General features: G+C 41.6%; 1 protein-coding gene across 4 annotated transcripts in view; it reads left to right on the top strand.

The window, feature by feature from the left end:
- The window catches only part of LOC144261029 (NEDD4-binding protein 2-like 2), a 104,623-nt gene that overhangs the window by 64,346 nt on the left and 19,112 nt on the right, over window positions 1-21,165 (top strand). For 3 of the 4 annotated variants that reach the window (XM_077810117.1, XM_077810107.1, XM_077810100.1), the window contains one exon: window positions 18,232-20,096. The exons of the other annotated variant lie outside the window; for it this stretch is intronic. In XM_077810117.1, the coding sequence (XP_077666243.1) occupies window positions 18,232-20,096 (1,865 nt within the window). The remainder of the gene's footprint in view (window positions 1-18,231; window positions 20,097-21,165) is intronic. 4 annotated transcript variants of the gene reach the window in all.

Here is a 21,165-nt window from a genome sequence, read left to right as displayed (position 1 = left end):
ACCAAACCTTTCCGAAAATCGACTCAACTCTTCGTTGCTACAGCGGATAGGATGAAGGGTCACCCAGTGTCCTTGCAGAGGATTTCCAATTTGATTACCTTGTGCATAAAGACCTGTTACTATCTGGTGAGGGTTTCACTGCTGCCGATTGTCAGAGCCCACTCGGCAAGAGCTCAGGCGTCTTTGGCAGCTTTCGTGGCTCACGTCCCTATCCAGGACATCTGTAGAGCTGCAACGTGGTCTTCTGTCTACATGTTTACCATTCATTATGCCATCACTCAGCAGGCCAGAGACGACGCTGTGTTTGGCAGAGCTGTGTTGCAATCTACACGTCCGTGAACTCCTACCCGCCTCCACGGGTACTGCTTGGGAGTCACCTAATCTGGAATAGACATGAGCAAGCACTCAAAGAAGAAAAGACAGTTACCTTTTCCGTAACTCGTGTTCTTCGAGATGTGTTGCTCATGTCCATTCCACAACCCACCCTCCTTCCCCACTGTTGGAGTTTCCGGCAAGAAGAAACTGAGGGTGTCGGGAAACGTGGCGCCCCTTATACTGTGCCATGTGGGCGCCACTCCAGAGGGCGTCAGAGCCACTTGCGGATACTGCTGAGGGAAAAACTTCCGGCACTGGTGCATGTGGCAAGCATACACACCTAATATGGAGTGGACATGAGCAACACATCTCGAAGTACACCAGTTACAGAAAAGGTAACTGTCTTTTTCTTAATCACCAAAGGTATTTTTGCTTCATTAGGCTTTAAGAAAGTAAATCCTTATTTAATTGTCTTTGATCCTAGAGTTAAATCATACAGCAGAAAGATTGTGATGCTGAACTGAGGTTAGGTTGTGAGGGAGAACATTTTTGTTCAAACATATATTTGGAATAATAGAAGAGAGGATTATTCAAGTAAATATTTTATATAAATATTGCTTTTATTTGAGTCAACTGACAAAGTAATTTCTCTAAATAGCATATGTCCTAGTATTGTGCCATATTCATGGGCACAGAGTTATTTTTGATTTATCAATTCATTTACATTCTATTTCAGGAACAAGTACAGCCATTCTCAGATATTATAATCAAGCAATGTTAGCTTTTGGGATGTGCTAAATTTGAGGCTTCTAAAGTGGCAAAGCTGTCTTTGGTTAAACTGCTTGTTTTGAATCTGGCATATTTTAGAGAGGTCTGGCATAATTTTTCTCTGTGTACTGTACTTCAGTCAGAAGCGCATTTGCTGTTCCAGTGGGCAGCCTATTTTGAGCATAGATTTTCAATCAAGCTGGACTTCATTAATTATTTTGGGCATTAGTGCATACCACAAAATCATAAGTATCAGAGCATCACTTCATTGATATTTCATGCTTCTTTATTGGTGGTAGAACAAAAGGATGCAAAATATCAGCAAATAAGCAATAAGACTCTTATATAATAAAGACAAAGTGTCACCTTTCAGGTTTACTTATGAAGAAACATTGTTTTTATACTTACTGTATAGCAATATTTAACAAAACTGAAACAACAACTTGGTTTATTTTCTTGGTATTCTTTGGGGTTTTGTTTTGTTTTTTTACACAACCCTACTAAAAAGCTCCACTTTGTAAACAACTATCTCCATGCTGGTTCTCAAATTTCCTCGGTGTTTCAATGTACCTTATTATGTGTGTGGTTTTATGATACGGAAAACTCTCCACCATAGAGTTTTGAGTGATCAAAAAGAGAATGAAAGAAGCAAATATTTCTACTAATTTTCTTTGATTTTTTTTATTAAATTCTAAAATCTTAATATATGACATAGAATACACCAAGCAAAAGTATCGTTCCTAGTGCTGCTAGCACAACAAAACATTGACAAACACATGCCTTATCAACCAGACTTAGGATAGAACCTGTTGAATGAAGTGCATCTGTCTGGGCAAAGGAGAGGTAAAGAATGAGGTCAGATGTTTGATCTAGAGTGTAGCACCATTGCTTTTTTTTTTCCACCCCGAGTTTTTTGCTAAACTAGCTTAATGTGTCTTGTTCTACTAATACTTCTGTTCTTCCAAACCCTAAGTCACTGACATGGCCTTATGAATGTGGAATAATATAGCTCAATTTCTGCTAAATCCATCCGTCCAGATTGATGGGTTGCACTTCTTATTGAGTTTGGCAGGCTTCAATGAAATAATAGCTATTGGTTCCACTAGATCGGGGCGGGCAAACCTTTTGGCCTGAGGGCCACATTGGGTTTCCAAAACTGTATGGAGGGTCAGTTAGGGGAGGCTGTGCCTCTCCAAACAGCCAAGCATGGCCTGGCCCCCACCCCTAACCAATGCCCCCCTGCTTCTCACCCCCAGTGGCCCCCCTGGGACACCTGCACCATCCAACCCCCCTGTTTCATAGAGTCATAGAATATCAGGGTTGGAAGGGACCTCAGGAGGTCATCTAGTCCAACCCCCTGCTCAAAGCAGGACCAGTCCCCAATTAAATCATCCCAGCCAGGGCTTTGTCAAGCCTGACCTTAAAAACTTCTAAGGAAGGAGATTCTATCACCTCCCTAGGTAACGCATTCCAGTGTTTCACCACCCTCCTAGTGAAAAAGTTTTTCCTAATATCCAACCTTAACCTCCCCCACTGCAACTTGAGACTATTACTCCTTGTCCTGTCCTCTTCTACCACTGAGAATAGTCTAGAACCATCCTCTTTGGAACCACCTCTCAGGTAGTTGAAAGCAGCTATCAAATCCCCCCTCACTCCCTGACGGCCCCCGGACCTCCCGCCCCTGACTGCCCCCTGCTACCCCATCCAACCCCTCCTCTCTTTCCTGAATACCCCCCTGGGACCTCTGCCCCATCCAACCACCCCTTCTCCCTGACCGCCCCTGGAACTCCTGCCCTTGACTGCCCTCCGCTGCCCCATACAAACCCCCTCTCCTTCCTGACTGCCCCCCCAGGAACGACTGCCCCATTCAACCCCCCTGTTCCCCGCCCTCTGACTGTCCCAATCCCTATCCACACCCCTGACCCTTGACCACCACCCTGAACTCCCTGCCCTCTATCCAACCGCTCCCTGACCGCACTGCCTGGAGCACCGGTGACTGGCGGTGCTACAGCCACTCCGCCCAGAGCACCAGGACAGGCAGCCGTGCCGCCCGGCTGGAGCCAGCCATGCCACCGCGCAGCACAGAGCACCGGGTCAGGCCGCGGCTCTGCAGCTGCGCTGCTTGGCAAGAGCTCGCAGCCCCACCGCCCAGAGCATTGTGCCAGTGGCACAGTGAGCTGAGGCTGCGGGGTGGGGGAACAGCAGGGGAGGGGCCAAAGGCTAGCCGGCCGGGCAGGAGGGCCTGCGGGACGTAGTTTGCCCACCTCTGCACTAGATCCTTCAGATTCCTGTTTCCACAGTCTCTGGTGCCAGTAGTTGCTCCAACTTAGTTAAAATACGGTTAATGGATATAGAATCATAGAAATGTAGGGCTGGAAGGGATCTCAAGAAGTCATCAAGTCTAGCCCTCTGCTCTGAGGAAGGACCAAGTAAACGTAGACCATCCCTGACAGGTGTTTGCCCAACCTCTTATTAAAAACCTCCAATGATGGGGATTCCATAACCTTGCTTGGAAGCCTATTCCAGTACTTAACTATCCCTATCATGGGCAGTGAGTATCGTAGGCTGGGGGAGGCACTGCCTCCCCAAACAGCCTAGTGTGGCTCCACCCCAGGGCCAGGTCCCCCTCCTGCAGTTCCCCCCAGCATTCTGCCCTGACCCAGGCTGGCTGGGGCTGGCCGGCCTGTCTCTAGCAGGGAGTCAGGGCGGCTGGCGCTGGGGTCACGCTGCCCACCCAGCGCTCAGACCGGGCCCTTTGGCGCTCTGGGACTGGCTGCCCAGTGCATCAGGGCTGTGGGTGCTGCAGACGCACTGCCTGGCGCACTGGGGTAGGGGGGGCTGCAGCTGCGCCACCTGGTGCTCTGGGGCTGGCCACCCAGTGCACCAAGGCTGGGGTCACTTCTTCCCAGCACACCAGGGCTGGGTGCGCTGTGGCTACGCCACCCGGTGCACCGCGGCTGGCACCTCGACCCTGTCCACCCAGTGCTGGGGCCGAGGGCCGTGGGGGTGCTCTGGACTCCTGTGGGAAAGGGAGGGCAGAAGGGGAGGGTGAGGGATGGGGCCCTGGGCACAAGGGGAGGAGGTGGGATTTAGCCTCCTCCAATGACTGTGTCACTGTCCGTCCATGATCCTTATAGTTAAACGTTTTTTCTAATATCCTACCTAAATCTTCCTTGCTGCAGATTAAGCCTATTACTTCTTGTCCTGCCTTCAGTGGATATGGAGAACAATTGATAACAGTCCTTTTTATAACATCCCTTCACATATTTGAAGACTGTTAGCTAGTTCCCCCTCTCAGTCTTCTTTTCTCAAGGCTAAACATGCAGTTTTTTTAAACCTTCCCTCAAAGGTCATAACCTTTCCTCATAGTTCATGTATTCCTGCTTTTCTTGCACTGCTAGTTGAATCCTGTCAGGATGTTATTCTGCTACCTGTTTCAGAATGATGATTGGGGCAGGGGGGAAGACTAACTGTGTTAGTCTTGTGAGTTTTTCCTCACACTTTTGTAAACCTCTGCAATACATTAGGAACCCACCCTCCATTGTAGGTCCCAAGAGAGCTGGGCTCTCATGTGGAATGGATTGAGAGAAGTGGCCCAGTATATCAGGAGGTAAGTGAGTCCTCAACTTTTTGTCAGTTTTTTAAGCCCATGGGGAAGGTACAGAGAACCTGCTTTAATCAGTACTTGTAATGTTCCCTTTGCTTCGGCCTCAGCAGGCTGCAGAGTCACATCTAGGAGAGGAGAATGATAAGAAGGGATAGAGCTAATCCAGCAACCATAAGAGAAGTGAATGATGACTCCATACCTTTGCCTTTGGATTTCAATTATACTCATTCCTGCTAACAACATTGGAAGTATGTCTCTCAGATCTTTATAGTTGTTCAAGCACTTCTGTACTGTAGTAGCATAATACTTAGTTCTTTTGTAATAGCAAGGAACCCGTTACTGAGGATACACAGGGAAGCTCCTTTTGTGAAGTTGGGACATCCCTGTCTTTGTCTCATTGCAAGAGACCTTTAAGGAAGAAGTTTGCATCAGTTCTAGAAAAGTCTTCTAGCATCCCTGTAAATCTTCCATATGGAATCATAGAGATGTAGGGCTGGAAGGGATCTTGAGAGGTCATCAAATCCAAACATCTGTGCTGTGGCAGGACTAAGTAAACCAACCATCCCTGACAGATGTTTGTCTAACCTGTTCTTAAAAACTTCAAATGTTGGGGATTCCACAACCTCCCTTGGAAGCCTATTCCAGTACTTAACTATCCTTATAGTTCAAAAGTTGTTCCTACTATCTTAATCTCCCTTGCTTTAGATTTGGCCCATTTACTTCTTGTCCTACCTTCAGTGGACACGGAGAACAATTGATCACCATCCTCTTTATAACAGCCCTTAACATATTTGAAGACTGTTATTAGGTCTCCCTTCAGTCTTCTTTTCTCAAAACTAAACATGCCCAGTTTTTTTAACCTTTCCTCATAGGTCATGTTTTCTAAACCTTTAATCATTATTGTTGCTGTCCTCTTGACTCACTTCCATTTGTCCACATTTTTCCTGTACACAACACTCCAGCTGAGGCCTCACCAGTGCTGAGGAGAGTAGGATAATTACCTCCTGTGTCTTACACACTACCCTGCTGTTAATACACTCCTGAATGTCGTTAGTTTTATTCTCAGCTGCATCACATTTTTGACTTACATTTGGTTTGTGATCCATTATAACCCCCAGATCCTTTTCAGCAGTATTACCATGTAGCCTGTTGTTTACCCATTTTGCAGTTGTACATTTGATTTTTCCTTCCGAAGTGAAGTACTTTAATAGATTCACCGATTCTAAGGACCTGAAGGGACCATTGTGATCATCTAGTCTGCTCTGCTGTATAACACAGGCCATAAAACTTCCCCAAAATAAGTCCTAGAGCATATATTTTAGAAAAGCATCCAATCTTGATTTTAAAATTGTCAGTGATGGAGAAATCCACCATGACCATTGGTAAATTGTTCCAGTGGTTAATTACTCTCACTGTTAAAAAATTACACCTTATTTCCAGTCTGAATTTGTCTAGCTTCAGCTTCCACCAATTGGATCGTGTTATACCTTTTTCTCTGTTAGGTTGAAAAGCAAATTATTAAACATTTGTTCCCATGTAGATACTTAAAGATTGTAATCAAGTCACCCCTTAACCTTCCTTTTGTTAGACTCAAAGAGCTCAGTCTAGTTAGCTTATTACTATAAGGCATGTTTTCTAACTCTTTAATGATTCCTGTGACTCTTCCACCCTCTCCAATTTATCCACATCTTTCTTGAACTGTGGGCACCAGAACTGGACACAGTATCCTGCTTCCTGGGATATGATCCTGTAAATTTGGCTTACATTCTTTGTTTCTACATGTATATGTAACGCCAACAGACCCCGGTCATCGGTGGGTAGGATTGAACCTGGAACCTCTGGAGCTTAGTGCATTAGCCTCTACTGCATGAACTAAAAGCAAACTGGCTGTAGAGGTGTTTGTGTTCCCTCCCCCACCCATGTGGAACAGAACACCACATCCAGAAGGTATGCGGGTTACATTTAGCCATATTAAAACATACATTGCTTGTGCCCAGTTTACCAAAAGATCCAGATCACAGTGAATCAGTGACCTGTCCTCTTGATTATTTACCACTCCCCCAATTTTTGTGTCATCTACAAACTTTATCAGTGATGATTTTGTGTTTTTTTTCCCAGGTCATTGATAAAAATATTAAATAGCATAGGGCCAAGAACCGGGGTCACTGTGGGACTCCACTAGAAAGACACTCACTTGAGGATGATTCCCCATTTACAAGTACATTTTGAAACTTATCAGTTAGCCAGTTTTTAAACCATTTAATGTGTGCCATGTTAATTCTATATCGTTCTAGTTTTTTCATCAAAATGTCATACGGTACCAAGTTAAACGTCCTATATAAGTCTAAATATTATTTAGACTAAATAGTCAATACTATTATCTTTTTCAACCAAACATTTAATCTCATTAAAAAAATACCTTAGTTTGACAGTTTCTATTTTCTATAAACCCATGCTGAATTTGAATTAAAGAATGAAAGGAGGGTACTGTAATTATTAATCGAGTCCCATATCAGCCACTCCATTATCTTGCCTGGGATCGATGTCAGGTGATAGGTCTGTAATTATTCAGTTCATCCCGTATACCCTTTTAAAAATGTTTTGACAACTCTAGCCTTCTTCCAGTCTTCTGGAAGTTCCCCAGTGCTTCAAGACTTATTGAAAATTAGATTAATGATTCAGTAAGCTCCTTAGCCAGTTCCTTTAAAACTCTTGGATGGAAGTTATATGGACCTGCTCATTTTAAAATATCCAACATTAATAGCTTCTGTTTATCATCATCCAGAGATACTAGAGGAACGGAAAGAGTTATCGTCATCAAATTATTAGACTATATCTTTCCCCCTTCCCCCCAAATAGAGAACAGAAATATTTATTGAACACTTCTGCCTTTTCTTTCTTCTTATTATTATTGATAATGCTACCATTTCCATCTAGTAAAAGACCAATTGTCAGGATTCTTTTTATTCTGAATAGATTAAAAAAAACACCTTATTTTCCTGAACTCTGCTAACCATAAATTTAAACTAGTGTCCCTTTGCTTCTGGTATCAATGTTATACAGTTCCTAACTTCTGATTTATATTCATTACTACCTAATTTCCCTTTCTTCCATTTGATATATATTGCTTTTTATAGCTGCCTTCACTTCCCTTCCTCTGTAAACTCTTCACTTGAATTACATTTTGTTGATTTCAGACCAATTCTCTAATTTGTCAGTCATTTTCATTTCTAGTACTGTCCCCAAAGTGATTGCAGCCCTTCCCAAATTGCAGTAATCCACAAATTTTGTAAGCATTCTTTCCACTCTGTTATCCAAGTCATTCATGAAAATATTGAATAGTACCAGACCCAGGCTGACCCTTGTGGGACTCTGGTAGATACGCCCTTCCTATTTGACAGTGAACCACTGATAACTACGCTACCACTCTGAAATCTTTGAGTATGGTCTTTCATCAGTTCTGCACTCACCTTATAGTTATTTTATCCAGGCCACATTTCCGTAGTTTGCTTTTCAGAATTCTGAATATCGGAAGAGGAAGAATTAGTCAGCTCTGTATCAGGGTTAAAGGGATTGATTCTGTTTTTCCTACATACTTAGTCTAGAAAAAATTTGTCTCTCGATATATCAAACTTTCTACCCAGCTGCTAAAGCAAGGTAGATAACTTTTATATCAAAGTGTTGTCAAAGTGTTAAATATGGCCCACTCATCTCTAAAGGATCCAACATCCTGTGTCTTTAATTTATTGTAAATTTTATTCATAGTTAGACCTCAAAGATGCCATATTTTTAGTAGGAAGTACTTGGATGCAGACATTCAGGCTATATTCACACTACAGCTTACGTTGGTATAAGTTATGTCACTCAAGGGTATGAATAAGCCACTTCCTTGAGCAACGTAAGTTACACCGACATAAACGCCAGTGTGGACAGCACTATGTCTGCGGGAGAGCTTCTCCCGCTGTCAGAGCTACTGCTGCTTGCAGGGGCTGGAGTAATTAAGTTGACGGGAGAGCTCTCTCCGGTTAGCTTAGAGTATCTGCACTAGCCGCGCTACAGTGGTGTAGCTGCACCGCTGTAAGCTCTGTAGTGTAGCTATAGCGTCAGCTACAACAGCAGTGTGCATAATATAAATGCTCAGCTATGTAAATAGGGCGGCATGCGATAGGTGCTCTCTCTCAAAAAATTTTGTCTCTCCATTTAATGTGTTCGGGTTTATTGTTACCAGGAAAGCTTTTTGACCCTTTGGAAAAGTAGAGCCCTATCCTCAACTTTGAGGATACTTTTTGTAACAATGTACTTCAAGAAATAGGAAATGATGGGTTGGAGGAGGAGAGTCAGTTTCTTTTTACCTAAGTGGAGGCATCCCCTTGCCTTAAGAGCCTGACATCTATTAAGGAAGACTAATCTCTTAGTAGAATTCCTCAGCTGGCTGTCAGTTCAGGGGAAGCTAACTGTGCCCAAGCAAATTTGATCTCACAGATGCCAGACCAAGACCTTTTTTTCTTCTTCTTGCAGCAATACTGAGCTGTCCACTTCTGCAGCTGTTGTCAGATAATATGGTGATTTTCATGGTCACTTTTTTCCCCTATTGCCATGGTTCCAGAATTTTGTTATGTCATTCATTCCCCAAAATTATTTAGAAAAATGGAACATCAGGCAGAAGACCCCAGCACATCTAGTAGTTCTTGCCCTGGACACCTTAGCTCTGATTTGTCAATATGGTTCCCTCAGTCTGTTTTGAATTCTTTCATGAGAGGGATACAATTAACTGCTTATTTCTCCTCTCAGATATGCATGGATTGATCTGAGGGAACTGGGATTATTTAGTCTGCAGAAGAGAAGAATGAGGGGGGATTTGGTAGCTGCTTTCAACTACCTGAAAGGGGGTTCCAAAGAGGATCGATCTAGACTGTTCTCAGTGGTACTAGATGACAGAACAAGGAGTAATGGTCTCAAGTTGAAGTGGGGCAGGTTTAGGTTGGATACTAGGAAAAACTTTTTCACTAGGAGGCTGGTGAAGCACTGGAATGGGTTGCCTAGGGAGGTGGTGGAATCACCTTCCTTAGAGGTTTTTAAGGTCAGGCTTGACAAAGCCCTGGTTGGGATGATTTAGTTGGGGATTGGTCCTGCTTCGAACAGGGGGTTGGACAAGATGACCTCCTGAGGTCCCTTCCAACCCTGATATTCTATGATCTGTGAGAGTGCGCATCTTCAGAGACTGAGGGTCAAGCTCACCTGTGCACCATTACATTATCAAAGGCGAGTCAAAATGACTTGTTCCCTTTTGAACAGTTGTTCCACCTTGGAACCTTAATATGCTTAATTAAACTGTTCTCTTTGGCCACTAATGTTCTTGAGCATTAAGTGTTCTTTTAGGCATGTTGTACATTACAAAAAATAGCATTAATTTTAATAGGTTTCAGAGTAGCAGCCATGCTAGTCTGTATCCGAAAAAAGAAAAGGAGTAATTGTGGCACCTTAGAGACTAACAAATTTATTTGAGCATAAGCTTTGCCAACTGTGTCCACATATCTATTCAGGGGACACCATCATAGGGCCTAATCACATCAGCCACACTATCAGAGGCTCATTCACCTGCACATCTACCAATGTGATATATGCCATCATGTGCCAGCAATGCCCCTCTGCCATGTACATTGGCCAGACTGGACAGTCTCTACGCAAAAGAATAAATGGACACAAATCAGACGTCAAGAATTATAACATTCAAAAACCAGTCAGAGAACACTTCAATCTCTCTGGTCACTCGATTACAGACCTAAAAGTGGCAATTCTTCAACAAAAAAACTTCATAAACAGACTCCAACGAGAGACTGCTGAATTGGAATTAATTTGCAAACTGGACACCATTAAATTAGGCTTGAATAAAGACTGGGAGTGGATGTGTCATTACACAAAGTAAAACTATTTCCCCATGTTTATTCCCCCCACCAGTTCCTCACACATTCTTGTCAACTGCTGGAAATGGCCCACCTTAATTATCACTACAAAAGGTTTTTTTTCTCTCCTGCTGGCAATAGCTCACCTTACCTGATCACTCTCGTTACAGTGTGTATGGTAACACCCATTGTTTCATGTTCTCTGTGTATATAAAATCTCCCACTGTATTTTCCACTGCATGCATCTGATGAAGTGAGCTGTAGCTCATAAAAGCTTATGCTCAAATAAATTTGTTAGTCTCTAAGGTGCCACAAATACTCCTATTCATTTTAATGCAATTGCCAGCAATGGTAAGGCTACTGTCATGGTAGGAATCAGATAAGTGCTAATGTAGAACAGCATCAGGCATTTTTACTAGTATTATTCTGGCAACTTAGCACAGGTACAGCTGCCCTGTTGTTGTGGGCTCTGTAACACTTTTTCTAGTGTGCACACACACATTGGTGACCACAGAGTGACAAGCTGGCAAATTGTCTTGTATTATAGTTTTTGTTTTATATAAGGAAAGTCTTGTGTTGAGGACCATTTCCTCCTTCCTTTTTCTGTTTATCTCAAGGTTTATTTTGAATTAAAAATGCATGTTTTTGTCCCATTCTATATCCAACAAAGAGCACCTTTTGGTGCTTCTTTGTCACAGAAGACTCCTCAATTAATCTGGAAAGAATTTGGCATGTTTCTGTTAGTGGAGGGTCTCAAGTATATTCACAGCTTAGATACCAGGTTAATTGATGCTTTTTTTAAAAACTGTAATATAAAAGGGAATCAAGACTTTCAAATCCACTACAGCTTGGTGAATTTGTCTGAGACCTACCTCGAAGACTGAGACTTGCCTTTGACTGAGACCTACCTGCCATATCCACTGAGAGTCAAGGTGCCTCTTCTTTGATTTCCAACATGCATTCCACTCAAGGTGTGCGTGCACTCCTTGCACCTGAGACAAGAAGATTTTTTCTAGCAGCGTCAGTTGGTCCACACCAGTGTCCTTCTGCTCCTTATATTCTGAAGTGAGGGCATAAAGGGTGGTCTAGACTAATGGCCTCTCCAATTCCTTTCTACCACCTGTGGCCTGAGATGGACTTCTCTAGTGTCCATAGCTTTAGCTAGCATTCCTGTTAAAAAAAACATAGATCTGTTAATAATTTTACCAGTTTAGATAGTGTCATTTCAGTAGTTCAGGAGTACAAGGGGCACCCACACCCTGATACCCCCCTATGCAGGTACCTAGGATGCCGAAGACCCTGGGATTCAAGATCTGTGCGGCCTGTCCCCAGGCTTTCCCAGTCAGTGACGACTTTGATACATGTCTTTATTGCCCCGGGAAAGTTCATATCCTCTCTCAGTACAGTGTCTGTCGGTCCTCTCCTCACCAAACTAATCAACCCTGTGAGTTCAGGCTTAGAAGATTCCTGATGAATCATTCCATGAAACCTCATCCAGTTCTGGACCATCAGACGCTCCTGTACATAGGAGAGAGGCACTGAGAAGCTCCCCCTTGAGCAGGGTGATCTCTGGCTCTGAGGCTGTTCAAGGTGGAGTTAAAGACTCTTCCAAACAGAGACATCAGGAGGGTAAAAGCAAACACTCTCACAAGAAAAGTGAGAAATCTCCCTCCAAGACCTCATCCAAAAGAAGATTTCCTCTCCAACACCCTTTATGTCAGGTGTCACTTTGCACCTATGGGTGTGGTGTGGCACTCACAAGGACCACAGTATTGGTTCCTTAGCACTGAACAACAGAAGGAACAAGCAACCAAAACTGTTGACAGCTGCAGGGCTGGAAATATCCTCAGTATTGATGAGGGAAAGAAGACAGTAAATGCCTCTTACACCAATGGTACTGATGCGCAGAGAAAAGGAATCGTCAGTACCAAAAAATGCTGTCCATCTGAAGCTGGCACCACTAAGGTACGGGAGCCTGATCCACTCTCCAGCACCTGGGGCTGCCACTAGATACACTATACTGGAGGACCTTATGATCTGTGCAGACCCAGAATCACCCATACTTTCAGATCCATTCCTAACCAAGCAGGTCCCTACACCAACACTTTGCCACTTTTCAGTATTGTCGACCAGCTGAATCATAATGAGACCACGGCTACCAATGGCACCTCCTATTGTCACAGAGACCTCATTCTCCTCCAATGAGTCTGATATGGGTGGGAGAGCTTCACCACCCCTATCAAGGCGGGAAGTGAGCCCCAATAGAGGCTCCAAGATCTCCAGGGCACCTTCCCAATCTCACAGGAAGGAATACCCAACTTGGAACCAATGGTGTCCTCTTCCATGGGGACCACCCTGTTACCCCTATGATTAAGGTTAAGATTTTATCCTGGTTATTTTTAGTAAAAGTCATGGACAAGTCGCAGGCAATAAACAAAAATCCATGGAAGCCCGGGACTTGTTGGTGACTTTTACTAAAACTATTTTGGGGGGGAGAAAGACTACTGGGGGGACTAAAGGACTAAAGCCTGAGTCCCACAGTGGTGAGGATGGGACTGCAAGCTCCAGGATCCGCCACTGGCTGAAGCCAAAGAAGTCATGGACGTTCATTAAAGTCATGGAATCCATAACTTCCATGATTAAATTGTATCCTTACCTATGATCCCTCACATTGGCCTTATTGGGGTGCATGGAATCCATATGTGAGGTATCCCAGATAGGCAAGGTTTCAAGGGGCAAGGTTTCAAGGGGGAGTCAAGACAGGCTTCCCATTTTGGGGCAGAGCCTTAACCTGCTCAGGGACACTGAGGAAGAGGAGCAACCTGAACAGGTGGAACCACTCATTGCTGAAGAATTATCAATGTCTTCACCAGATGAGGCAGTCACAGCAGCCTCACCATCACCACCTGATAACTACAGGCAATTCCAGGACATTCTGAAGAGAATTGCAGACACACACCAGATCCTGCTGGAGGAAGTATATGACATTCCTCATAAGATACTGGATATCCTCCAGAGCACTAGTCCCAATATAGTGGCACTGCCTGTTAATGAGGCTAGAACTGGCCAAAATAGTCTGGCATATTCCAGCCACTTGCACTGCCCCCCGCCCCCCCAAGGAATGGAGAAGAAATACTTTGTATTATTAAAGGGGGCAGAAAAGTTACTTTCACACTGTGCTCCAAACTCTTTAGTGGTGCAGGCAGTCACCAAAAGAAACAAGCAACAGCCAATCTGGATCTACACCCACAAAGAAGAAGACCAAACGTGTAACCCTCTTTGGAAGAATGAATTTCACATCAGCAAGTTTGTAGTTCTACATAGTGAACTACCAAGCATTGATGTCTAAGTAAGTGTGATTTTATTAATTACAATAAGCTCTCTGAATTCAATAACAAACTACCTCAAAAGGATAGATTTCAGTTCCAAGCAATCACTGATGAAGGTAAATTGCTAACTAGATTGGCCCTTCCGGGCTTCGGTGGACGCAGCAGGTACAGCATCCCTGCTAGATGGCAACATCCATAGTTATGAGTTGGGCTTTGTGACACCAATCCTCCAGATTTTCAAAAGAAGTTTAGTCCACTACAGAGGATCTTTCATGGGAAATAACCTATTCAGTGAGAAAACAGAGGAATCGTTATGTACCCTCAAAGACTCAAGAGCAACTCTTTGTTCTCTGAGTACTTTACTACCGCACCAAGGAGGATATATCCTAAGGCTCAATCTTATAACCATATAATAACCATCTCCTCAATCATTCTACCATCAAAGAGCTTTCAAGCCTTGTAGAAAACACCAAAGAATGCAGTATAGTGAACAGACTGTTCCTTCTTCATTATACTTCTAGCCCCAGCATGCCACCAAGAAATCTTTTTGATGGGACTTTTGTGTCCCCCTACCACATCCACACATAAAGAGATTCTGTATCGCTGTGGTACAGAGTGTATTCCAATTATGGGATCTCTTTGCATCCCAAGAAAACAAGAAAAGCTTGGCATACTGCTCCAGAGTATGGGCCTCAAGTGCAGAGGGGATGTGTTTCTAGTACAATGGCCAGAAACACTGATGTATGCATTCTCACTCATTCCGCTCTTACTTTGAATCCTGAGTAAAATCATACAGGACAAGGCATTGGTGATCTTAGTTTTTCCTCAGTGGTTGAGACAGTTCTCGTTCACCAGCTTTCTCCAGGTGGCCTCACACCTGTTCCTCTGCATTCAGCTCTTCCCAGACCTTTTGACCTAGGACAATGGCAAGATCCTCCACCCCAACTCGGAATCTCTCCCTTTAACAGGTGGTTATGATGGATGACAAGTGCAGAATGATCATGCTCAGAGATAGTACAAGCCATTCTTAGCTATAGCTGAAAAGACTTCATGAGAAAATGCTATACAGCTAAATGAAAAAGATTTTCTATCTTGTGCCATAGACCATCAGAGGATGCTGAGATCCCTACTATTCTGGACTACTTCCTCTCTCTAAAAACATTGAGACTATCTATCATCTCCTTGCAAGTGCACTTGAGAATAACTTGTGCCTTTCACCCTCCAGTGGACAGACATTTGGTCTTTCCCCATCCTCCTACAAAACAGTTTCTGAAGGGACTTGTCAGAAACTTTCTTCTGGTACTGAAACCTACCCAAGTATGGGATCTCAGTCTAGCCTTAATAGCATGAATGAATGTTCCATCTAGCTACAAACGTTACCTTTCTGGCAATTACCTCAGCCAGAAGAGTAGGTGAGCGGTGGGTCCTTTATGGTGTACCTGCCCTATATGGTCTTCCAGAAGGACAAGGTTTCTTTGAGGTTATATCCTAAATTCCTCCCCAGAGTAATCTCAGAATTCCATCTGAACAAGGTCATCCACTCACCTCTCTTCTTTGTGAAGCCACATGCCACCAGACAGCATAAGCAGCTACATACTCTGGATGTCTGTTGAGTCTTGACATTACACCTGCAAAGGACAAAACCCTTCCGAAAATCCCCTAAGCTGTTTTTCTCCTTTGCCAAAAGCACGAGTGCGGAGGCAGTCTCCTCACAGAGACTTTGCAAATGGATTTCAGGCTGAATCTTGCTTTGCAATGAACTAACTGCAACCTCTCCCGCACAAGTGTGAGGGCCCACTCGACCAGAACCCAGGCTATGTTAGTAGTTTCACTTTGAAGTGCCCCTCTTGTGGAAATCTGTAAAGCAGCAAGATGGGGTTCTGTGCACACCTTTGTGAGACAGTACATGCTGGTACAAGCCTCTACAGTAGATGCAGCCTTCAGCAGAACAGTCTTCCAATCTGTGATAGAGTAAGGTTCCTCACCACCACCACCCCGCCCTCAATGAATACTGCGAGTAAGCCCCCTCAGGTTGAATACACATATGGACTATCATTCAAAGAAGAAAGTACGATTACTTATCTTATGCAGTTACTGAAGTTCTTTAAGAACTTCAGTAACTTTGAGTCCCTATGTGTATATTCCACTACCCGCCCTCCTTCTCCTCTGCTGTGGATCCTGCTGGTAATTCACTATAGAGAAAGAACTGGAGAAGTGGTCAGTGCACAGTGCCACTGATGCCCTTAGTTCAAAACACAAGGAAGAGAAGGGTGCAGGCATGGACCAATGGACACTGCTAACAAAAATCTTCTGGTCTCAGACACATGGAATGCATGCACATCTCAAGTGGAATCCACATAGGGACCAAATATTTTGAAGAATTCCAGTTACTGTACAAGATAAGTAACAATACTTTTCCAGTAAAGAAATGGAAAATGACATTTGTAAGATGACAGGTTAGTCATTCTTGCACTCATTTACTGGGTATTATAGGGAGGAAATAAATCTCTATGGATGTGGCCTCGAGGTATGGATGTGGTACTCTACTGGTGGAATCAACTTTTCCCTTATCTTTTATTTCCATAGAATCTCTTCTCAAATTGTATCAGTCTGTTCTGGTGTATATGAAGGTATGAAAAGAAACCTATTTTACCTATATAGGTCATCAACCTCAGATTCATTTATTTGGAATTACCTTCCCTTCATTGCATCCGATGAAGTGAGCTGTAGCTCACAAAAGCTTATGCTCAAATAAATTTGTTAGTCTCTAAGGTGCCACAAGTACTCTTTTTCTTTTTGCGAATACAGACTAACGCGGCTGCTACTCTGAAACCTTCCCTTCGTTGTTTTGCTCTATAAAAAAAAGTATATCTATAGAATGTATTAAATTCCTGTAATAGGTTTACCTAGTCATCTTTATTTTCTTTATTTAGGGCTTAGTTTGGTTAGAAACCTGTAATTGGGAAGTGTGATGCCAAAAAGTTTAGTTGCCATTTTTATTTGTACTGCTGCCTGTTAATCTTGATGAGAAGTGCAACTCAACAATTCAGATTTATAGACTTGAGATTCATAATTACATAATTGCCTACTACTAAATTAATTTGTCTCTAGTAGACTTAAATCATTGGATTGAGGTTCACTTACTCAACAGATGGGTCTAAAAAATATTTATTAAGGCAAAACACTCAGCAAGTAGTTATCAGTTACTTATAAGTAGGAAGCTCATTAGAACAATCTCATCACAGTCACCTCCAGCATCAGACTCTACAGCTGCAACCTCCCTTTCTTACACAAAGTTATTTATAATTTTTGTTATCTTTTTGTAGACATATATATTATTCTCATTTCCATGTCAACTCTCCTTTCCTGTCAGTACAGGTTTAGTATTAGTTCAAACTGGTCTTTTATAGCTTTTTAGTTAGTTTATCTTTTCTTGTTCTCACAAACATAATTATTCTGCAGTTTCTTACACATACAGTTCTGCTTATGTTTACACTATTGAACATTATCAGAACAGACTCTTAAAATCCACAGCAGGTTTCTGGAAGGCCTAAATATACCATCTCTTCAGACAGTCATGGGGTACCACTTTGTTCCAAATTAAATAAGTAAGTAATTAGAGGTACTATACTCCCCTGATAAAATGCATGTGTACACATGCTAAACATGGTACATTGAGCAATAGGTCTGAGGGAATGGTAATAATTATTAAACTTGTATGTCAATCAGGATTTTTTGTAGTTAGTATCTTCTGAATTATTGAGTCCATCTAATCTATTTTGCCCAATAGAAGAACACTCTGATATCAGTGGGATATTCTAACAGAAGGAAAACAGATCATGTTACTCTCCACTCATTTTCCACCATTCTGAACATTGCACAAGGTGGAGCTTCACAAAATTACAGAACATGGGCAAACCCTAGATGCTGAATGACTAGTGGGGATCAATCATTTATAATTTTGAAAGACGCTTGAAAATGCTGCTTAACCTACTGCTTTGTTTTAAGTTGGAAGTTCTTGAAATGAGATTCAAACTAAAATTCAGTGTGTGTATGTTAAACAGTTTAAAGATGCTTTGTGAATGGTAAGACACATTTATATCATGTTTTTGAAATATACAGAAATGGTTATTTTTAAATGAATTTTTAAATAAATTTAATATCAGGATTTAAAAAAAAATTTCAGTAGTGAAGGGATCAAAACTTGATTACCATATAGTTAAATATTTTTTCCTAAAGCTGCGTATTATGAGTGGGTTATTACTGCTATGGATTTTCTTTCATATTTAGTTTTTTATTCTACATTTAGGGAAACAGACATTAAGAAGAAACCTGGGCACAGACTGAGCAAAGCTAAACAGAGGAAAAAGCGAAAAAGAAACAGAAAAATGAAGCACGATCATGTTAAAATCACAGAGAAAAAATCAGATGGAGCCCCTTGTCATCTAATTCCAGATGACCAGGAAACATCAGAGAGTGAAGAGGAAGATTCAGAAGAAGAAAAAAGAAAATCAGTATTTACATTTAATGGAGATCCAGGAGACGAAGGTTGTGAAGGTCGTTCCAATAGTGACTATAATGAAAGCCCAAAATCTACAAAGCATCAAACAGGAAGTTTACCTATTGCTGTGTCTGAGACTTCAGCAATGTTAGCTAGTCCAGTGAAAAGTGACTTGTTTACAGAAGATGATGGTCCATTTCTAATAAATTTGACATCTGCTCCTAATAAAAACATAATTGAATTTGAACACACACTTGATGATCAACACGGCTGCTACTCTGAAACTGATGATCAGGTGGTTGCTCATAACCAAAATAAAAACCTTAAGGAAAATGAGACCAATTCCTTAGATACAAATGATCACAGTTCTGTTCTAGACACAGAATATAACAGTAAAGAAAATAGTGCTATGATGTTAAACAATCAAGATAAACTTACATCAGATCAAATTGCATGTGAACCTGACCTAGAAAGTAAATTGTTAAATGTAAGTAATGGAAAAAAAGAAACCCTGTCTCTCCAGCATGATCTGAAAACATCTGAAATTTGTGTTGTCTTGCCTGATAAAACCATGAAAGACAGACAGACATCAAAAAGGAATGAGAAAAACCCTTGGGCTTTTTTTTCAATTGATTTAACTGATATACAATTGCAGCTTGGCTCTGATAGGCCGGGTTCTTGTTCTTGGCCTGAGGGTGCCCATAAATTCATATGTGAGCAAAGACCAAAAAGAGTGAGGCGGCTCAAACAGGCCTATCCTGACAGCACAGTAGAACAAACTCATGAATCTAATGAAGAATTAGAAAAAGAAACCAGTCTGCAAACATTAAATGAAGAGAGTGGCAGTGTAACACCTGGTGGTCTACCGTCATCATTGATTGACAAAGCACATAATATTTCATTTATAGAGTCGGGAGTCACTGTTTCAAACTGCTTAACTGAAATAAATGTTCCAAGCAATGTAGGTACACCAGTTCCATCGAAGAAAAAAGGAAGATGCAAAAGGATTTTCAATTTGGCACCAAACTTTCATCTACCAAGGCAGATTACTGTTAGTACAAAGGAGGGACGCAAGAATGCTCTATTAATGGATGATAACCTATCAGAAAATGTTTTGAAAACAGAACAAGAAAGAATTTCAAATAAGGACAATGGAAAGAGGAATGAGCAACACCTTGAATTTCAAGAACATCTAGCACCTTCTAATAATAATGTGACAGATTCTTCACTTAACCATGGTGTGGGATCTCTCTTATATAATAATCAGTTGGGACAATCTCTGTGTCTTTCAAAGAAAGCTGTTTCTTCTCCAGTTCAGAAGTTTCCCTCTAGCTTTTGTATAGTTTCTTCAACAAGTAGGGAACAAATTACAACTTCTATACTTGATAAAAAAGAGGGTGAGGGAGAACAGTTCTCTTCAGCGCTTACAAATAGTCAACCAGATATTTTGTGTTCTGTTAAAGTAACATCTGACTGTCCTACATACCCTAATGTATTTGAAAGCTGTGGTGAAGATATACACAAAGCAGATGAAAGTAAGCCATCACAGACCTCACAAATTGAAGCTAATCAAGATACTTTAAATACTAAATCCCACTTTTTGGGTCTTCCGTTATCATTGGGATTTGCATTTCAACTTGTAGACCTTTTTGGTTCTCCTGGATTTCCACTGGGTAATATTATTATTATTTATTATTATTTATTTTTAACAGTGCTTAATTATATAAGTCTCAGTTTCTTATTGCAACTAGCAATTACATAAATGTAATAATATACTGTAGCTGATCACTGCTTGCCAATATAGATACTTTTGATGGCATTCACTTAGTGTCTTGCAAATGGTACTTTGCACCAAGATTTTGCTTTTCAGCTCTGTAGATTATGTATTACGCAATGATCATTGATTTCTTTTGTTAGCAATTTACCCTCATTGCATGATCTTGAGTAATACTGAGTACTTACTAACTTTAAATGCAAGGAATGATGTCCTTGTAGCTGTGTTGCAATTTCAGCTGCCCAAATACATCATACTGAGTGAATTTTTAACCTGTCATTTAGGAAACTGCATGAAAACACGTATTATTTGGATTTGTATTTCTTTGCTGATAAATGTTTGTTTCACCTTTGTAATACAGTAGTATCCCTTTACTAATAATTTAAAATTATAGGGTAAAATTTTCAAAAGCACCTACATCACATTTTCACATGTGCCATAGGCATTTTGGAGGTTTAATTCCACTGCCTTTCAAACAGACATACGCTCTTAAATCACTTCAGCAGTATGAAAATTTTCCCCCTAATCAAATTTAATTTGAAATTGAAATTAAAAACCATAAAGTAGTTTTTGTAGTACTGAACATATTCTTTTAATCATGCAATCCATACATTCAGATGTCATGGTTAGAAGGTAAATGAACAAACAGAGCTTGAATTTTCATATTCTAGTGTCATTTAATGTATACTAAGTCATGTAGTGTAAACTCTTTTAGAAAGATTGAACTGCTTAAGCCCTAATTCTTCAGAGTTAGGCACATGGTTAATTTTACATGGGACTATTCATGTGTATATATCTGACTGTGCATAAATCTTTAGAGCCCTGCGCAGATTCAAAATTTGTATTTTCATCCAATCCGCAATCAGCAAAAATGGTCCACGGACATAAAGCAGATATCCACAGATTTGCAGGGCTTTATAAATCTTAACAGGATTGATGTCACTTAGACCCCTGTTTAGCAAGGTACT

Source organism: Eretmochelys imbricata, chromosome 1 (assembly GCF_965152235.1).
Source record: "Eretmochelys imbricata isolate rEreImb1 chromosome 1, rEreImb1.hap1, whole genome shotgun sequence".
In the NCBI taxonomy this organism is placed as follows: Eukaryota; Metazoa; Chordata; order Testudines; family Cheloniidae; genus Eretmochelys; species Eretmochelys imbricata.
This window is presented reverse-complemented; position numbering and strand designations above follow the sequence as displayed.